Below are 20,672 nucleotides of genomic sequence, written 5' to 3'. Positions count from 1 at the left end.
GATTGGCTAATAATGGTCAGTAATGAATGCCTTGATAATCAACATTACAAAGACAAGAAAAGCCTGGGCAGTAACAGTCAACACTAAAAATCCAGCAGCCCAACAGGACCAACACAGCAAGACTTCAGCTTGTGATTGTCAATAATCAGTGCCCAGTGCCATATTGGAAAGAAAACACAGCAAGGATGCAGAAAGTAGAGGTCAATGAGGAGTGTGTCACCACATAAATTGAAGAACCCAACATGAGCTCCAACAGCACTGGTCCACTAACAGCAATCAGCCACCTTTATTAATAGAAAGGGCACGGGATTGGCCAATAATGAATGTTATCACTAAGCACGACAAGCACAGCAGGGGCTCAGATAGCAATGGACAATAGTGAGGGGACTGTTAATAAACAGCATAGGTGGAGCACAGGTTTGGTCAGTCATGACTGCCCTGCCACCACACAACATAAGGACATCAAGGACTCAGCCATCATCTTATTTAAATTTACTTCATTTGCTGATGCCTTTATCCAAGGCGACTTACAACATCTGGTTTTCCAATTGGATAATGGGTAAGTCAAGTGACTTGCTTATGGTTACACAGTATCCGTAAGGGGATTTGATCCCACAACCTCATGGTTTGAGGTCCAAAGCCTTAACCACTACACCATAAAATACATATGCACTGTGCACTACATATAATGGCCTTTGTTTTGGTTTGGACATGTTCATTAAATTGAACTGTTTGTTCAGTGTAGCTCGAGTGTTCAATTTGTCACACACACGGGTCGGTAGGATCACCTTCCGGGCTCATGCAAGTTATGTAATACCAACCTGGGAAGAGAGGGCGCGCTGCTGCTATGTCATGTCATTTTCCCTCCACAGTGCTAAGAAGATGCCCAGTGAGTGCAAATGACCCCGCCCCTTCCAGTCCACGTGCTATAAAGCCTGGGAGTTTCCAGAAGGTGGAGTCTCATTTCGGACCGAGCAAAACGACAGACGGAGCTCCTCCAAAATTAGATTTACTCAAGAACAGCCATTGGTTCACAAGGGCTACTCTTTGTTTTGTTAATTTAGTTTTTTCTGGACGCGCCATTGAGCTCTTGTTTAGTTTAAAACTGGCAACAGATTAAATGGGACGACCCGGTTGGCGGCTCAAAATATATTATTATGGACTCTTTCTTTCCTTGACCTGATGACAATGTACACTGCCTGGCCAAAAAAAAAAGTCGCCACCTGGATTTAACTAAGCAAATAGGTACGAGCCTCCTATTGGATAATTACTGCATGGGCGATTATCTTTCAGCTGGCAACAAGTTATTTAACCCCAACTAGTGCAATGAGTTGCTTCTCATTTCTTAAACAACCATGTCGAAAGACACATCTCGTGGTCGTGGAAAAGATGTTAGTCTGTTTGAGAAGGGTCTAATCATCGGCATGCATCAAGCAGAGAAAACATCTAAGGAGATTGCAGAAACGACTAAAATTGGGTTAAGAACTGTCCAACGCATTATTAGAAACTGGAAGGATAGTGGGGACTCATCGTCTTCGAGGAAGAAATGTGCCCGGAAAAAAATCCTGAATGATCGTGATCGGCGATAACTTAAACGTTTGGTGAAATCAAATCGAAGAAAAACAACAGTAGAACTCTGTGTTTAATAGTGAAAGTAAGAGCATTTCCACACGCACAATGCGAAGGGAACTCAAGGGATTGGGACTGAACAGTTGTGTAGCCGTAAGAAAACCACTAATCAGTGAGGCAAACCGGAAAAAAAAGGCTTCAATTTGCTAGGGAGCATAAAGATTGGACTCTGGAGCAATGGAAGAAGGTCATGTGGTCTGATGAGTCCAGATTTACCCTGTTCCAGAGTTGAGAATCTTTGGGATGTGCTGGAGAAGGCTTTGCACAGCGGTCAGACTCTACCATCATCAATGCAAGATCTTGGTGAAAAATTAATGCAACACTGGATGGAACTAAATCTTGTGAAATTGCAGAAGCTTATCGAAACAATGCCACAGCGAATGCGTGCTGTAATCAAAGCTAAAGGTGGTCCAACGAAATATTAGAGTGTGTGACCTTTCTTTTTTGGTGGTGATTTTTTTTTGACCAGGCAGTGTATGTCAGTATTGTAATGTTTGGCATTTCGTGGTGTATGTATGTAATTAAAAAAAAAACACATAACCTGTACTCAGTGACGAGCACTATACAAAAATAAATTGAATCAAGTTAAACTGCCGCAATGGATGGATGGATAAATGGCATTTTGTTTTTTACTTTTGGACTAGCATTCATTGCTGTCCATTCAGAGGTTAGTAAAGTGTCTTTTCACTTTTATCTGCTACAAGTTCACGATTCCCATGCGCTGCATCTAAATAAACCTCTGAGATACTGAATGAGTGTAATCCTGGAAGACAGCTCAAAGATAGTCTCACTAGGCCACATGTGATTCTCGAATGAGAACACACATCTCCAGAGAATTTGCTAAAATGTTTGTCATGAATAGAAGCTGCTGGAAAGACTCCGCCCACAGGGTTTCCTCCTAAAAACCCGCCCCCAGTGATCTCTTGTCCGTGTACTTCAAACAATCAGGTTCACAGCTTTCCATTTCTAAACATGTATTTGAAAAATATGTAAAAGAGCTATTGAAGGACGGGGTTTGAAATTAAACTAAAGACTAGACATTGACAAAAAAATCAAAAGCTAAAATGGCTGTTTTCATTTCAAGATCTCGATAGCACAAGGCAACTGAAGCTTAGTGACTGATCGGTACATTGTCATGACAGCAGTGTCAGAATAGACAGTGTGGATGTCCGAGAAGAAGAACAGGCATCCTGGCCAAGAAGGAGGATAGTTTCTTACCCGGATAGGAGGCCAGAGTGGAAGGACAGATGGGTTGGCTGGATAGACAAAGAAACAACTATGTGCCCAGCTGGAGAAATATAATGGATGGACCAGCAGAAGTCAGAGGCTGAGAGCCATTCCATCCCCCATACAGCAGGTGGCAGTAGTCCTCTGTTAGCATCCCTTATTGGACACCTGCAGGGCAGCTTGGGAGTTGGAGTACAATAGTGAAACCCTGTCGGGGTCCCTGGATGCCAGTAGAAAACATTGTTGGAGGATGGCTTATCTCCTTTCCACGTAAGCTGGAAGTGCTTCTGAGAAGACATGCTGTGGCAACCGGAAGCATTCCCATGTTTGGACAGTAAAGGAGCCGGCCACATCACTTCAGGGAGTCAGAGTTCTAATTGCAGTTGAGGTTGGTCCTTACTGTACATTTGGTGACTTATTTGTAATAAAACATTTTATTAGAACCCGGGACTGTGTGCAGTGCTATTGTGTCTTAGGGTTATGGGCTCAGTTGCACCCCCTTGTGGTCACAACAGACAAACATACACTCATAGATGACTGCAGCTACTTGGCCCCTTGCATTTTAGACGTTCTAATGTCTGCTACGATAAATTTCTGTCATTTTGACTGTTGCATCACTAAATGGCATAACAACAGCAAGCAGATTTTCAATAAACATTGTGCTCTCTGTATATTAGGGTAATCCAGAAACCAATTTAAATAACTGATGTTTGTAGAGTTATTTCTCCACAAAGTGTATTTTTGTCCATTCAGTATAGCTTATTTGCCTGTTAAATTTTGCTGTGATGGTTAAACATTTATCAGTCACTCCATTCTTAACATTCTATTCGTATTGTACCTACATGTGTGTTGTTTCACCGGGTTCTTCAACGGCTAAGGGTTTAGTAAACAACAAGGGGGCTCCGTCCCCTGCTCGCTTCGCTCGCCTACCCCCGGCGTTGGGTATCCTGAAATGCATTGTTTGTATATCCGTCAGTCGAGCTCGTTCGTTTTGAACCCGTGCCTGCTTTGCTTCCGCAGTTTCAGACGCGCGTTTACTTGACTCCACAGTGGTGCCACTCACAATATGGCGGTGACGCCTGTGCCTTCACTCCGCAGTAGTGCCACTCACAATATGGCGGTGAAGCCTGCGCCTTCCGTACTTTATGGACCCGTGGGGCCTCCGTAGCCTCTTCCATTTGAATCTGTGGCTGTGTCAGTAGTCGTTAGCCATGGGCGCGTTGTTGCTTCATTACTCATTCACGTCAGTTGAGCTCTTTCGTTTTTGGGCCGTGACTCCTTCGTGCGCGGTGGATAAGACTTCGCGTGCGGTTTATGAGACGCGCGCTGTACGCGCCTGCGCAGTACGTCTCATGGTCCCATCGCCGTGTCCCTGCGTCCATGCCATCCAGTTTACCATTCTCGGTTAGTAATATGGATTAAAAAAAAATTAAAGAGAGAACTCCTAATGAGAAGTTTTCAAAACATTCCAATAGCAAGCAGAAGTTTCCAAAACATTCTAACAGTAAGTAGTTTTTATTTTAGTTCTGGTTTATTCGTGGTGTACATAAACATCTTCAGCAGTGTCTGGTAAAGTCCGTTGCCTATATAAAGTATCAGAATCTTCAAAACTGATTAAGTCATTACACGTACAACACCTAGCTTCATAACAGAATACACACATCAGAAGTGAACAAGCTCTAGGACCTGAACTGGTTTGGATTGCATGCCATCATCACGTCATGGAGTAGTCCTGTCAGATGTCTTCTCATGTTTTTGTGAAGCAAAAACCACATTGTCTTTAACATGGTGTGTGCAGGTGTGCTGTCATGGAGTAAAATGCACTTTTACGTGTACCACTGTTTCGTGACGCATTCCCGTGGACGCCTCAGCAGTTCATTGTAGGTTTTGCTGATTTTCACAGGAAACTCTTCATTAACGGGTGTGTTAACTTTGAAAACCTCAATCATCATTGTCTTGATGTTCGATATGGCCTAACCTGAACTTATAGAAGAAAAAAAAATCGCCGAAGTCACACACGTAACTGTAGAATAAATGCTAGAAATACGAATCTCGATCATCTCAACACAGAGCCAATTGGCACTGGAAAAGTGATTAACAAGACTGTAGACACGCGATGCCTAGCGGTGTAATTGAAAACTTCACCCCACTCCTGCACTATTGACCGATTCCAGGAATTTTTGGGTCTCCCCTCGTAACCCTTTTGAAGACCAGGAAAAATGTATATATAAAGTGACATTACAGCAAAAAACACTATCACTTGAGTAGAAGAATCAAATTCAACTGCAGATCCCTGAAAAAAAAGCATCCATGCCAGATATAATAAGCCTAACCGGCATGATCCTCTCATGTGTACTCTGATGTTGGTTGCCATTGTGGTCACACCACCACTTGGTTCAGCTCTTCGCCCTCTTTCTCCTTGGACACTGGATTCAGTTCACTACCAGGCCTCACCAATTGCCCTAGCCACCTCACATTCAGCTCACGGCCTATGTATGGTTATGTTTTTAAGTCCATTTGCTAATAAATGTCACTGTAATTACTCTGTTTTCTCCCAGGGGGCTTTAAATGTTCAATCTCACCTGAAGAGTAATTACTGGCTTTACATTATTCTTTCCATTCTAAGAGAGCCAAGCTTTCTGCCTCTCATTTAAAATCTCATTGAAAATTGCCACCGTAAATCGGTCCCAAAGCCACAAATGGCCAAAGTCTGACATGTAAAATGGGTTTCTTTTTCTACTGATCAATACTTGTCACCTGGAAATATGTCATAAGGTGTAAAAGGACTGACCTCGAGTTCTACATAATTCTGTCTCTGCTGATATGTTGGATTTGTCGTCATCTTGTGGAAACCGGGCCTGTTACAGCAAAAACCTTGAAGCTCTTCTCTGTTGTAGGTAGAATTTAATTTAAGTGCTGACCCCATAGTCCATTAGAATGACTTTAGAGTTTAACTTAAAGATGCTAAGATTTGCACTGGGTGTGACAAGGATGGATAGGATTAGAAATAAGGACATTAGAGGGTCAGCTCAAGTTGGACAGTTGGGAGACAAAGTCAGAGAGGCGAGATTGCGTTGGTCTGGACATGACATATGCAGAGGAGAGATGCTGGGTACATTGGGAAAAGGATGTTAAGGATGGAGCTGCCATGGAAGAGGAAAAGAGGAAGGCCTAAGATAAGGTTTATGGATATGGTGATAGAGGACATGCAGGTGATGAGTGTAACAGAACAAGATGCAGAGGACAGAAAGATATGGAAGAAGATGATCTGCTGTGGCGACCCCTAACGGGAGCAGCCAAAAGAAAAAGAAGAGAGTTTACCTTGAGTAAGATTCGTGTCTCAGTGCTCATGTAAAGGTGTGTGTGCATCTTTGCAAAGCAGTCATCATGTCCTTACCTTACTAATCATGAAGCCCCAATCCTCATTTCCCCTTTGGCAATGTAGCCATCTTTAAAAGTTGAACTTGGATCCACCATGCTGGTGACAAACTGGTCTGCTCTCAGAGATAGCAATGGATCCATAGTGATTCAGCTAATGGTGGACTCTCATTCTCATGCCCTACAATGACCATATTCTAGGTGCTGGAAAGTGAACAAGGGTTTTTTAGTTATGTCCAAATCCTTCCAATCTTAATCAGATCTACCAAATGCCATTGCTTGGCAAGGACAATTACTATGTTTATTAGAATTACTTATGAACACTTGAAATCACTTCAGTTTTTTTGTTTGTCTGTTGCCTCCTGACTCACTGGTATGAGAAATCGTTACATATGATATACCACTTGATGTGTCTTGATGTCTGGTTATACAAAACATTCCACTTTTTGGGATCACTGCCTATTTTTGGCCCTCTACACCTGACAAACCCTCATTTTTAGATCATTTTGGACCAGATTTGTGCAGGAAACTGCTCCTTTATGATAAAGATGAACTATGAGTAGCCAGAAATAATCAGAAGGACTTATTTATGAAGTTATTTATGACACATAAACCTTAATGGGATACAAGGGGTCAAAGTTACACCTTTTTGCAAATCTTCAAAAAAATGGGGATCAGTAAAATATGCAAGTGTTGTTTTATGCTATTTCAAGGTGGCTGATTATGAATATGTTAATGTTTTTGATATTTGATTCTTTGGTTCTCTTACCGTTACTTACAGAATTTAAAAAATGACAAATTTCAAACATAAACATGTGGGGTATCATTTTAGACTCTTTCAAGGTTAGCAAATATGATGTGGCGTATGGCTGGGGCCCTTGCCCAGCTGGGACACCTCCACGCTGGAAGGACCATGGGAGGGAGTGTATCCAGAGCATTGCAGTGGTGCCTCGGATACCCGCAGGGCTCCATGGGAGTTAGAGTGTGATACAGCCCTGTTGGGTTCCGTGGGCACCGCCAGCGGGTGGTGCAGCTGATGCTGAGCCCTTACGGGCAGCTCTTCCGCCACACCCGGAAGTGTTGCCGGAAGTGGAACAACGACCATCTGGAACAGTTCTGGGTGCCTTATAAAAGGAGCCAGCAGCCACTACTCCGGGAGCCAGAGTCGGGTGGGAGAAGACAAAGCTCGCTAGGAGGAGTGGAGGAAGAGAGAGAAAGATAGGAGAGAAAGAAGAAGAGTCTTGTGTTGTGCCAAACTGTGTTCTGCTTGTGGGAAACAGGGGAAGGCATTTCCCACAAGGGAAAAAGAAAATAAAAAAAAAACACATGTGAACCTTGAACTCATGTGCCACGCCTGTCTGTGTCGGCTTTGGGCGGTGGTGCGCTCCTGGTGGTCCACAGTGAATATGATTTTATTTTTGAGTTTTTTTTTTACTTGGGATCCAGTCCTCTATGGACCTCTATTTGTTATTTTTAATCAAGAATATCTTGACTTTAAACATTTATATTGAAGAACGCATTTTAATGTTTCAAATATCTGATGCAGCTCTTGTTTATTATGCACTTCTACCTCATGAAGTAAATCATTACATTTCTTATGAACACCCCAATTTAGGATGGCTTACGCTAATTCAGACTTTTCTGGTTCTCAATTGAAGCTTATTTTCAAGTTTTGATTAAACATTTGAACTGGCTCTATTTGTACTGTCAATTCTATCTTTGCTTCTTACCGTTTTTACTTTTGTTTTCTTGACCTCCAGCTTTTTCATTGATGGGTTTCAGCCTAATCAGGGACAGGACTGTTTTGTCTTCTCTTCTTCACATCTTTAACTCATCTATTTAGAGGTGATATTGCCTGAGTGGTACATTGTCCTTTTCAGAACATCAGAAACATCTAGACGAGAACAGGCCATTCAGCCCAACAAAGCTCACCAGTCCTATCCTAAAAAAACATCAAGTCGAGTTTTGAGGGTCTCTAAAGTCTTACTGTCTACCACACTACTTGGGCGCTTATTCCAAGTGTCTATGGTTCTCTGTGTAAAGAAATACTTCCCAATGTTTGTCCTTAACAAGTTTCCAACTGTGTTCCCATGTTCTTGATGAACTCATTTTAAAGTCACCGTCTTGACCCACTGGACTAATTCCCTGCATAATTGTAAACACTTCAGTCATCCATCCATTTTTCAACCCGCTGAATCTGAACACAGGGTCATGGGGGTCTGCTGGATCCAATCCCAGCCAACACAGGGCACAAGGCAGGAACCAATCCCGGGCAGGGTGCCAACCCACCGCAGGACACACACAAACACACTAGGGCCAATTTAGAATCGCCAATCCACCTAACCTGCATGTCTTTGGATAGTGGGAGGAAACCGGAACACCCGGAGGAAACCCACGCAGATACGGAGAGAACATGCAAACTCCACGCAGGGAGGACCCAGGAAGCGAACCCGGGTCTCCTAACTACAAGGCAGCAGCGCTACCACTGTGCCACCGTGCCGCCCCACTTCAGTCATGTCACCTCTTAATCTCCATTTGCTTAAACTGTAAAGGCTCAGCTCTTTTAATCTTTCCTCATAACTCAACCCCTGTAGACCCTGAATCAGCCTCATCGCTCTTCTCTGGACTTTTTCTACTGCTGCTGTGTCCTTTTTGAAGCCTGGAGGCCAAACCTGTGCACAGTACTCCAAATGAGGCTTCACCTTTATTTCACTTAACTCTGTTTTTCTACCTATCCCTGAAATTTTCTGTGTAGACTTTGGATGTTCTCCATGTATATGTGTCAGTTTTCTTACTTTCTTGTAAGAACCAAGACACAACCTCATAATTTCTCATGATTTCTGTTTCTTAGCTGTCCTTATGATCATCAGAAAAACTGTACTGCCAAAGCTGACAATCAGGTTAGTCAAAGTTAAAGAAGGAAGTAAACCTTTAACTTTAAGAAGCTGCAACCAGCAAATGAAACAGTAACTTTAGTCAGACCCAAAGCTTAAATCAAAGTCAAAGAAGAACTGCCTGAACTCTTCACCAGTAACACACCTAAGCCGCACACAAACTTTGAAGAATATCTACAGTCTTAGAAGCACCAGGCACAAAGTGCCAGCTCTTTAAAGCTTCCCCTAGGTGATGTTACACCATGTGACTTCTGGAACCATGCCCCCAGGCAACAGAGCGATGCATCGTAGTAATGGTTCCATAAAATACTGTCACCATAAAATGAAAACGAGAAGCTTATCAGGACTACCATAATTATATCCAAATTTAATAATGAATACACAAGAAAAAAAATATTGAAAAACAGAAATAATTTAAACATTGTTGCATAGTAACACCTACAAAAACAGAAGCCCCTTAATGCCACCTTCTCCAGAGGAAACCAACATAATGAGATTTAGCATGGCATACTGGCACTTAAAGCATGGCTGGCAGCACAAACCTTGGTTGCTGTGCAGATCAGAATGAGACGACTTCATAAGAGGCTTCACGGAAAAGTAAAATAGGTCTGCTGTCCAAACAACACAAATACATGAATATTCAGGGAAAGATTTCCAAAAAAACACAAGACAACCCAGAAACAGGCTGGCAAAGATAAATCCAAGCATTACAATTCTGAAACTTTAGAGGACAAGGAGAACACTAAATGGTGGATTTGCAAAGGCAAACAGAGTGCAGTTCTAGAACAAAGCCACCTTACCATTTTTAATTTCTCCCTTGTCCCTCGCACCAGGTGACTGCTACGTAATTAGTGTTGTATAGCAACAGACACAAATAGGGGGGTCCAGTAAAAAGGAAGAGTTTCTGACATCTGTGCCCAATACAACATTAAACAGCATTACTAGCAACTTAGTGCTACCACTTGGAGGTGGACTTTGGAATAACTGGCAGACCAAGTATGTGCTAATTAACAGCAACGCTGATCCACAACACAGGCACCCCCTGATGTGGTGCGCCATGCCCCCTTCTCTATTTTTTGTTCACTTACAGTATGCAGATGACTCCAGTTCCATCAACAATTTGCTGATGACACCACCACAAACATTGATGAAAATGGCTTAGGGAAAGAAGATTTACCAGCTGACTCAGTGGTGCCAGCAAAACCAAGAAGGTGGTCATAGAGTTTTTGCTGCAGGAGGCAGACCACACTGTGTCAGGCATTGGAGGAGATGCTCTAGTTTTAAAGTTCTTGGAGTCACTAAACTGAACACGACAGGTTTTGGCTAACATCAAGAAGGTTCATCAATGCTGAAGAGCGCCTGGATGTCTCCATCTGTGGTCATGGACTTATAGCCATCCACCTCAGCTGTACAACATTGTGTTTTGGCTCCTGCTTAGCTCAGGGCTGCAAAGCACTACAGACGGTGGTGAAATGGGTTCAGAGCAAACCTGACACCAGTCTACTGTCTAGTACAAATATAACATGCAACCCTAGAAAAGATGACAGTATCAGTAAAGACCTCAGCCATCCTGCCCAGTTGCTTTTCTCCATTCTCTGCTGATGGACCACGGGTACTTGCACCATGAGATTCAGGGATAGTTTTTAATCCTCAGGCCACAAGGCTACTCAACAACTACTTGTGGTGGCAAAGGCATGAGTGGCCCTGATGTGAGCTTGTTGTGTCTATTATTGATTGTTGGCACTAGTGTGTAGGATACATACAAGTACAAACTTCATTTTACACATGGCAATAAAGTTGAATTTAGATCTTCTGCTGCCTGTGGAACCTCAATGCCCAGTTAAAGAAAAGGCTGGGAAGATCCAGGCTGAGATAAATCAGTTCATAATGTCAACTCCCGGTGGACTGAGAAAACTGAAAGACATGAACCCAAATCAAAGCCGTAGCCAAAAATGCAACTCCATTCATATTGTGGTTCTGTTTTTCAGGATTATGTCAGAATAAAAAACACAAAACACACAGGGAGCATTGCATTTGGGCATATAAAAAATCCAACCATCCCTCCATCCATGATCAAAACCACTTAAACTAGATTCACAAAATGATGGATAATTTACATCCTTATACTTCACCAAGTACATGTCTTTTTTAAGATTGTCATTTAGCTAGCATTGTAATGTGTTATAGTTGCTCTGAAAGGTCCATTCATTTTGTGACCCCTTTTACCAGTTCAGGAATTCAGGAAACCGAAACTGTAAGGCTGACTGAAGAATTACATGGACATGCCAGACTCCCTCAATGACCACTTCTGGCACTGAGAGCTCTTTCATGGTGACCACGGTGGACTCACCTCTCACAATGACGGTGGTGGACTTCTTGGCGGGGTTGCCCACATTGTTATTGGCGACACAGCTATAAACTCCTGCGTCCTCCGAAGTGACAGCTGGCAGAGTTAGTGTCCCCTCATGAAGCACGCTCTTGTCGGGCAGCACGTCAGTGGAGCGCACCCACGTCAGAGTAGGAGGTGGCTCTCCCCCAGAGGTTATGCATACTAAGGTAACAGTCTCCCCAGGATTGACCACAATGGGATCCTCGACGAGCAGCTTGATCAATGGAGAAGCTGGAGGATGACAAAATAGACAACAAAATGAACAAGGCTTGAGTTTCAAGTGTGCCTCAGGGTGAAAACTAAGAATCAAAGAACTTCAATCAAAGAATCAAGAACTTCAAATCTAGGAGGCTCCAGTTCAGACCACTGAAGGCCTGTGGAATTTCCTTGGTGGGCCACAGCCTGTTAGACAATACCACAGGTCATTATGAAGACTGCGGCATCAACCATTTTGATTTCAGTGACTCGTAAAACTGATAAGCAACAGCTGAAAATGGTGAGAAACAGAGAAAGGGCCTTTCATAAACCAAAAGGTTGCAAACCACTGCAAACCACTATGTATCATGTAGTCTCTATCCATCCATCTACCCATCCATCCATTTTTGAGCGTGCCTAATAAAATCTATATATGTGATATCCTATCCTTTATCATATATCATATCCTTTATTGTATATCATACCCTTTCCTATCTATCTATCTATCTATCTATCTATCTATCTATCTATCTATCTATCTATCTATCTATCTATCTATCTATCTATCTATCTATCTATCTACTATCTATCTATCTATCTATCTATCTATCTATCTATCTATCTATCTATCTATCTATCTATCTGCAGTAGCAAGATAAGCATTTGAACCCTTTGGAATTGCCTTGTTTTCTGTTTTAATTGGCCAAAAATGTTATCTGATCTTCTTGTAAGTCATATGATGCTTAAGCTTATAAGACAAAAACAATTCTAATCATGCCTGTCTTTAATAACCACATACACCAAATGTTCACATCAGTGTGCTGTGGAAAAAGGAGGTGAACCCATGGATTTAATAATCTCCATGGCCGGCAATAACCTCTAAACAGTGCTTCCAGATCAGACCTGCACAATGTTTGCGAGGAACTTTGGACCATTTCTAGTTACAGAACTGCTTCAGCTCAACCATATTCTTAGGGTGTCTGATGGGAATGGCTTTCTTGAAGCCATTCCTATTGGGTTAAAGTCAGGGCTCTGAGTAGGTCTCTCCGCAAAAGAAAGATTTTCTTTTTTTTTGAAGCCATTCTGTAGTAGTTACACTATGATGTTTAGGGACATTGTCCAACCGCATCAAACAACTTCTACTGAGCTTCACCTGGTAGAATGCCAACCTGAGATGATCCTGTAGGATATCTTAATAATCTTGGGAATTCATTTCTCCCTTGATAATAGCAAGCTATCTAGGCCACAAAACAGCCCCAAATCATAATCCTTCTTCCACTGTACCTCATTGTTGGGATAATGTTTTCATATTGGTATGCAGTGGCACTGACTAGAAACCAGGAGACAGATCTGGAGGTGGCAGAGTTAAAGATGTTAAGATTTGCATTGGTTGTGATGAGGATGGACAGGATTAGAAATGAGGACATTAGTGGGTCAGCTCAGGTTGGACGGTTGGGCGACAAAGTCAGAGAGGTGAGATTGCGCTGGTTTGGACATGTGCAGAGGAGAGATGCTGGGTATATTGGGAGAAGGATGTTAAGGATAGAGCTGCCAGGTAAGAGGAGAAGAGGAAGGCCTGAGAGGAGGTTTATGGATGTGATGAGAGAGGACATGCAGGTGGTGGGTGTAACAGAGCAAGATGATGAGGACAGGAAGATATGGAACAGGATGATCCGCTGTGGTGACCCCCTAATGGGAGCAGCTGAAAGAAGAAAAAGAAGCAGTGCTACTTTATGTCACGCATACTACTGTATATTCTTTCTGAACAATTCAAGTTTAGATTCATCAACTCTCAAAACATTTTCCTAATGGGATTGAAGAGTGTCAGGGTGGTCTTTTTCAAATTTCAGGTGTGCAGAAATGTTTCTTTTTTGGCGAGAAGTGGCTTCCTTCTGGGTGTCCTGCTTCAGACACCACGACTATTCAATGTCTTGTGTAGAGTTGACTCATAAACAAAGATGTTCACCTCCTCCAATGATTCCTTCAAGCCTTTAGCTCTTACTCTGAGGTTCTTTTGTTACCTCACTCAGCGTTCTGCTTTGTGCTATTTGAGTCATCTTGGCAGGCACCCAATTCTAGGGAGAGCAGCCCCAGTACTAAATAATCTTTAAATATACACAGTTTATTAAATTGTGGACTAACGTATATCTAATTTCTTTTAAATTACTGTGTAACCCTCTCTAGTTTTACTCAAATCAACAATTCTTGATCGTAGCTCTTCTGACATCTTTTTTTGCAAGATACTTCTTGTGAGTAACAAACTCACAAAAAAATTGTCGACTGTTTCTTACATGTCAAAGTAGCTCCAGAGCACACCCCCGACCTCATGTCATGTCACGTCAGTGGCTGAACTGCAGGTCTGCTAAGTCCTGACCCCAGTTAGCTGCTGTGCAAGTCATCAGCCAAGGGGTTCACGTGTTTTTTTTAAACTTACACCTAAAAATATTTCAATGATCTCTTCAATATGTACAACAACAATACTATCTATCTATCTATCTATCTATCTATCTATCTATCTATCTATCTATCTATCTATCTATCTATCTATCTATCTATCTATCTATCTATCATATAGTGCCTTTCCATTCTATTATATTCATCATCATTTTCCACAGGGTCACGGGGGTCTGCTGGAGCCAATCCCAGCCAACACAAGGCGCAAGGCAGGAACAAACCCAGGCAGGGTGCCAGCCCACCGCAGGGCACATAAACACACCCACACACCAAGCACACACTGGGGACAATTTAGGACTGCCAATGCACCTAACCTGCATGTCTTTGGACTGTGGAAGGAAACCGGAGCACCCGGAGGAAAAAAGGGGGCAGTGCTTCTCTGGTTTGGCCCCAGTATGGACACCCGCAGGGTGGCCTGGGATATGGAGTTTTGAAGGGCAACCCTTGTCAGTGTCCTTGGATGCCACCAGGGGGCACTATTAGGAGTTACTCTCCATGTTTTGATAAGACTTCCATCTGACCCAGAAGTGCTTCTCTTACACAACACTGTAACCCTGAAAGTACTCCTGGGTTTGGCATAAAAGAAACTGCCTCACTCATGAAAGGTGAGCCAGAGTTGAGAAAGAGTGAGACGACGCTAGTGGAGGAGGACAGAAGAAGATGAATGTCTGCAGTTGTGACTTGTCTGTAGGATTTTCAGCCAGGAAATTTATCAGCAGCAGTGTGTCGTTCTTAAGCGTCTGCCCTTGGGACAAATGACATCTATCTATCTATCTATCTATCTATCTATCTATCTATCTATCTATCTATCTATCTATCTATCTATCTATCTATCTATCTATCTATCTATCTATCTATCTATCTATCTATCTATCTATCTATCTATCTATCTATCTATCTATCTAGTGGTAAGAAGAGTATGTGAAGCTTTTGTGTAATCTCTCTATTGAACACATGCATCATACATTCACATCTGTTGGCAGTGGAAAAAGTAACTGTACCCTTGAATTTAGTAACTGGTAAAGCAGGAACCAACCAGTCCATTTCAAGTCACACTTTACACTGGGCCACTTCAAACTCGTGAATGAACGTAACAAGCCGATCTTTGAGAGGAGACAACAAAACACATGGAGGCAAGAGGAGAACATGAAAACTCCACAAAGTCAACTTCTGGGGGTACAGAGTCTGAAGCTGTAATGCCACCATCTCTAACTCCTGTGCCGCCATCTCCTAATCTCCTAAGAGATGTCATTTTCGGAATTCCTCTTAGATTCTGCACCCCTGTAATGTAGACCACAGGGACAAACTGTAGGGAAGGTGTGAGCCCATCTCTCACCACAGACTGTCACATGTGTAAGCATCTTTGGCACTTGTGCTGCAACATCTCATAATATATCATTAGCTGGAGAGGGTTGAGCCACCATTCGTGTGTTTGGTTGATGGTTGGACTCCAGAGAGGTAAGACTGGACTGAGCTCATTGTTGGAACTGGCAGAGAAGCATTTGTGTTTGACGTTTAACTGCAGTTATGAATGACAACTAATGCCAGACAGGTGAGGCGCAAGAGACACACGTGTGTCAACACACTGAATCCAGTGCCTGGGGTCTTCCTGAAAATGGTCACATTAGTATTGCCCACAGAATGTGTGCTTTCTGACAGCCCTTTTAATAAATGGACCAACTAACAGGAATACAAGGAGCTTTGGGAAGGTAAAGATATTGAGTTAAAGAGATTAGTCTCTGGTAACAGTTAAACAGATCTAGTGCCTCCCCTTTACCCAATCACTCCCCTTTCTCCTTAAAGTTTTCTTACTGACTATCAGACGCCAGATCTCACTGGCTGGCCCCCATATCTCTTTGTCGCCACACACTGGACACACACTTCCCTTAGTGTCCTTCCCTAATCCTCCCAGCGACTCTCATTAGCAGCTGTCATTTGTTACAGTAAAATTCAAAATTCCACTGACACCACAATGCACTGCACTTGGAGACCCAGAGGTTAGGAAACCCTTCACCCTGTGAGATGTTATTTTCCACTTTGTGAGAATTGAAATTTGACGCTTCATTCAAGCGAACACAAGTCTTTTGGTGAGACCACTACTCCCTAGTGGAACAAATGGAGACGGTGAGTGCTACGACACCTTAGTGCTACACAATACCCTCCATGATTGGCATCTTACCTGTTTTGTTGGTGAGTCTGAACAGTACCATCTTGTCTGGTATGCCACACACATTCCTCACAGATGCAATGCAGCTGTAGTTGGCGTAATCCTGAGGTCGGAGATTCTTCAGTTTTAAGATCTTGGTTTCACCCTGAAAATAGGAAAAACAGACATGGCAGACAGCTGGTCACTTGTATTGCAAGTCAGCCACCTGAGTGGTTCTTCATTGACTTGGATTCAAGATTCCACACCCAAGCTCCAGCTTCATTTTTTGGTTACAGTCACCTCTTAACATGATGTGGCAGAAGATGTTGACATCATCCCATCATGCATTTTTTCTACCTCCTTCGTATTCTAATTGTTTTTGCATGACCCCTACCTCCATACTAACCAAATTCACCAGTCATCACTCATTTCCACTTGTAAGCCTTCCACTCCTCCACTGAGCTCTCAGATCACAATGTGATTCATTAGATTCTCCTTGAACAACCTGATTTTCCTTTACACTCAATGATTCCAATCACTGTTTTTCATTTCGATGTCTACTGTATATCACCGACTTTTGTGTCATCCTACAATATTCTTTAGATATTCATCCATCCATTTTTCACAACCACTTAAAGCAATTCTCCACCCAACTGAAGACAGGATTCTTGACCAATGAGATGGAGAGGCGGCCTTCAGTTCAAAAATCATTCCCATAAAGATTTAGGTGTGTGTTTTATGATGCCCGACGATAAAAAGTAACTATCTCTTATATATATTTCTCTTCTGGTTTGTCCTGCTTCCACTTCAAAACCGGTCCCGCCCACACGCAGCCGACACGGCATTTCTCAATTCCTATTCGTCGTCTTCCATGTTATGCACTGTACTGGCCTGCTGAGCATAATACATCCAACAAGTACTCAAAATGCTGCCACACCTGTAAAGTAGCTTTACCACCTTTGCGGGAGCCACCTGTGTCTTTACAACAGCTTCTTACACAGCAAACATCAGAAGCTAAAAATTATCGTGAACACATTTGAGAATACAACTCTACTCTAGCGTTTGCTTCCATGGGTGCATAGATAACTCAACCTCCTGGCCAGGGACCATACTGTTTTAAAATACACGGGAAAATTTATCACCAAATCTCTCCACTATACGCTAACACTTCTACCTCTCCAGGATATGGACAGTTGTATATTTTTGACACAGCGCAAGTTACTAATACATTGCCCCGACATAGCAGCGATTTTTGTCAGAGAAGATGGCGAAACGCCTGCCGAAAGGGACATTAGCATCTATCGTATATGCAACTCCTGTAAACAGATTTCCACACTCAATATGAATTGCGATCCTATGGTTTACCCACTTTTATTTCCTTACGGAGACATTGGCTGGCACAAAGATTTACAACATGTTCCCGATAAAAGAACCGCCAAGCGAATAAGGCTTACTCAATACCAGTTTTACGCGTACAGATTAGCAATGAGGAATACATTTAGTATTTTGCACTCCAGCGGCAAACTATTCCAACAGTATGTTGTATGTTAAAACAGAGGGCGTGCGTCTCAACTATCTCAGATTACATCAACAAGATCTGCACGTGGAACAATACAATGTTTGAATACAAACGCACTGCAAGCAAACACTGAAAATAACAACGTCCGTGTAGGCAAAATGATCATATTACCATCCACATTTCCAGGAAGTCCAAGATAAATGCAACAAAACTATCAGGATGCCATGGCCGTAGTACGTAAATTCGGAAAGCCTGATTTTTTTATCACTTTCACATGTAATCCTACTTGACCGGTCATTCTACATGCACACTGCGAGTATTTACTTCTACTTGATTTCTGAATTCCTTTCTCACCGTTTTCCGTTCCTATTCTTACACCGCCGTATGCTACGGTGGGCATCGGCTAGTTTTACAATATTATAGCAATGAATGTATGTGAAGATTCTCACTCATCTAGTTGTACTAGGGTGTTGTACCATGTTAGCCATTATGAATGTAGAGAAAAGCCAAGCAAAATGACACCTTTTATTGGCTAACTAAAAAGATTACAATATGCAAGCTTTCGAGGCAACTCAGGCCCCTTCTTCAGGCAAGATCTAGTTGAAATTATCTGGTAGATGAGTCATGGCAACTAGACGTCTTTCTTGTTAGGTAGATATGTTTCACTACTCATCCAAGCAGTTCTGTCAGTCTGAGGTGCTTGGATGAGCAGTGAAACGTATCTACCAAACAAGAAAGAAGTCCAGTTGCCATGACTCAACTACCAGCAATAAATCATGCGTTTTGCATGTTTTGAGCAAGCAAATGGAAAACTGTCAACTGAATTATGTTACACGAGTAATGAAAGCTTTTTTTTTTTCTCAATTCCATGGATATTTTTTCACATTCTTTCCCGTTGTACAGGATTGGTCACTATTGGCTTAAATTTTCTCTTTTAACACATTGCATTTTATTTGAACTTATTATAAGCAACAGTGATGTTTACAGGCTGCACATTTTGGTGTCTCGTGTAATGAAGTGAATGTTTCTACTTTTGGGGTTGTTTTCTCTAACATTTGAAACGGAAGATAATAAATACCGGTACCATGTTTTGGAGGCTTTTTCAAGTCTGTACATGTAAATGTATATGTAAAGAATTGTGGAGAGCCATCCCCGTTCAAAGTAAGAAGATGTGCATGTAAATGTAAACAATTTTGGAGGTTGGGGTGGTGGGGGGTTCCTTTCAAAATCTAAATGTATATTTCAGTAGAGTAGATAGATAGATAGATAGATAGATAGATAGATAGATAGATAGATAGATAGATAGATAGATAGATAGATAGATAGATAGATAGATAGATAGATAGATAGATAGATAGATAGATAGATAGATAGATAGATAGATAGATAGATAGATAGATAGATAGATAGATAGATAGATAGATACTTTATTAATCCCAATGGGAAATTCACATAGCTCATGGGGGACCTGTTAAGTTTAAACATATGTCCAAGAGGACACTACATTGGCCTCTGCTTATCTCTCCATCCCTTTTTGCTTCTGGCTACGCAACACCAACACTCACAGCCACAGCGTCTACCACCCTCGCCAGAACTTTTTATCGCTTGCTTAACCATTGAGCTCTGCATCTTCCTTAAGCTTCCACGAACGTTCTCATTCCATTTCACACCTGACCGTACACACCAAACGTAATCCTGTCTCTTTTTTCCTGTCCAGAACACCACCCCTTCTTCAGACATCCATCCTCCCTATTGGCTAGTGCTGTTGTTTGCACGCCCTTCAATCGTTTCTGCTGCATCCTTTGCACAAAGCCACCTCTAAGTGCAGCTCAGAGCATAATATTAATGTGTGTGTGTCATCCGTTCAGTCGTTTCCGACCTTCGGCGATTCTATAAGCTAGCTCTCTCCGTATCCATAGAATTTTCTTGGCAACAAATTCGCGAAGTGGGTTGCCAGGTACTTCTCTGCTATAATAATATTAATAAATATCGACAAAAAATATTTATCAACAAATAAAAAAAATGGGTTGGCTAATTTTCTCTGTTTTTTCACCATATTTTAATCAAATCCATCTAGGTATTTTTGAGATATTAGGGTAGTTTTTCTATTGTAAGGGGCAGGGGGTGGTTACCACTAAATACAGCAGGACCCTGATTATTCATGCCCTGATTGATCAAGTATCCGCATTATCCAAGGTGAACCTGTTAGTGTTATACACTGCTTTTCTTATAATTCATAAAAGCTTTGCTGTGAATACCATACCGAGCGCATAAATTCTATACTTTTAACCTTGACTAAACCGAGTGAGCTGTCAAGGAGCTGGCGATTGTGGGAATGTAAGTGTAACTCACTCGCCCTTCCTCGTCGGCACCCCTCGGCTATTGTCAGTGTGTCACCAACATCAAACGTGTACACCTGCTCTACTCCTTCATTCACTTAGAATTTTTTTGTTTATACATTTCAAAGCGTTGGGGTGAACTGCCGGTGGGAACTGTGGACCAAGCCTTCTCTGGCTCAGAAGTGGGTGTTTTGTGACGTGAGCTAAATGGAGACCTCCATCCATCAGGAGCGCAGAGCCCATTTCTGCCCACATTGAGTGAAGCGCTTCTCTGGTGATGTCAGCTGATCTTTCTCTCTGTGTCGGCCCCCACCTTCTCTGCGCAGTGTCGCCACTTCAGTGGCCATCCGTTTTATCCGACTATTCAGCTATCTGAGGTAGCACCGGTCCACGTATTTATTGTCATTCAAAGCATAAAATAAGGAGTGCACAGCTGAACAAAATTGTGATTCTCCAAGCTCAATGTACAAACACAAACATAAAGACAAGTGCATGTTAAGCA

General features: G+C 42.3%; 1 protein-coding gene across 4 annotated transcripts in view; it reads right to left on the bottom strand.

Annotated features, from left to right (window-relative positions):
- Nucleotides 1-20,672, bottom strand: part of mdga2a (MAM domain containing glycosylphosphatidylinositol anchor 2a) — a 379,952-nt gene that overhangs the window by 161,608 nt on the left and 197,672 nt on the right. For all 4 annotated transcript variants that reach the window (XM_028821620.2, XM_028821618.2, XM_028821621.2 and 1 more), the window contains exons 5-6: nt 16,346-16,478; nt 11,479-11,748 (exon numbers count right to left, since the gene is read on the bottom strand). In XM_028821620.2, the coding sequence (XP_028677453.1) occupies nt 11,479-11,748; nt 16,346-16,478 (403 nt within the window). The remainder of the gene's footprint in view (nt 1-11,478; nt 11,749-16,345; nt 16,479-20,672) is intronic.

This window comes from Erpetoichthys calabaricus, chromosome 16 (assembly GCF_900747795.2).
Source record: "Erpetoichthys calabaricus chromosome 16, fErpCal1.3, whole genome shotgun sequence".
Taxonomy (NCBI): domain Eukaryota; kingdom Metazoa; phylum Chordata; class Cladistia; order Polypteriformes; family Polypteridae; genus Erpetoichthys; species Erpetoichthys calabaricus.
This window is presented reverse-complemented; position numbering and strand designations above follow the sequence as displayed.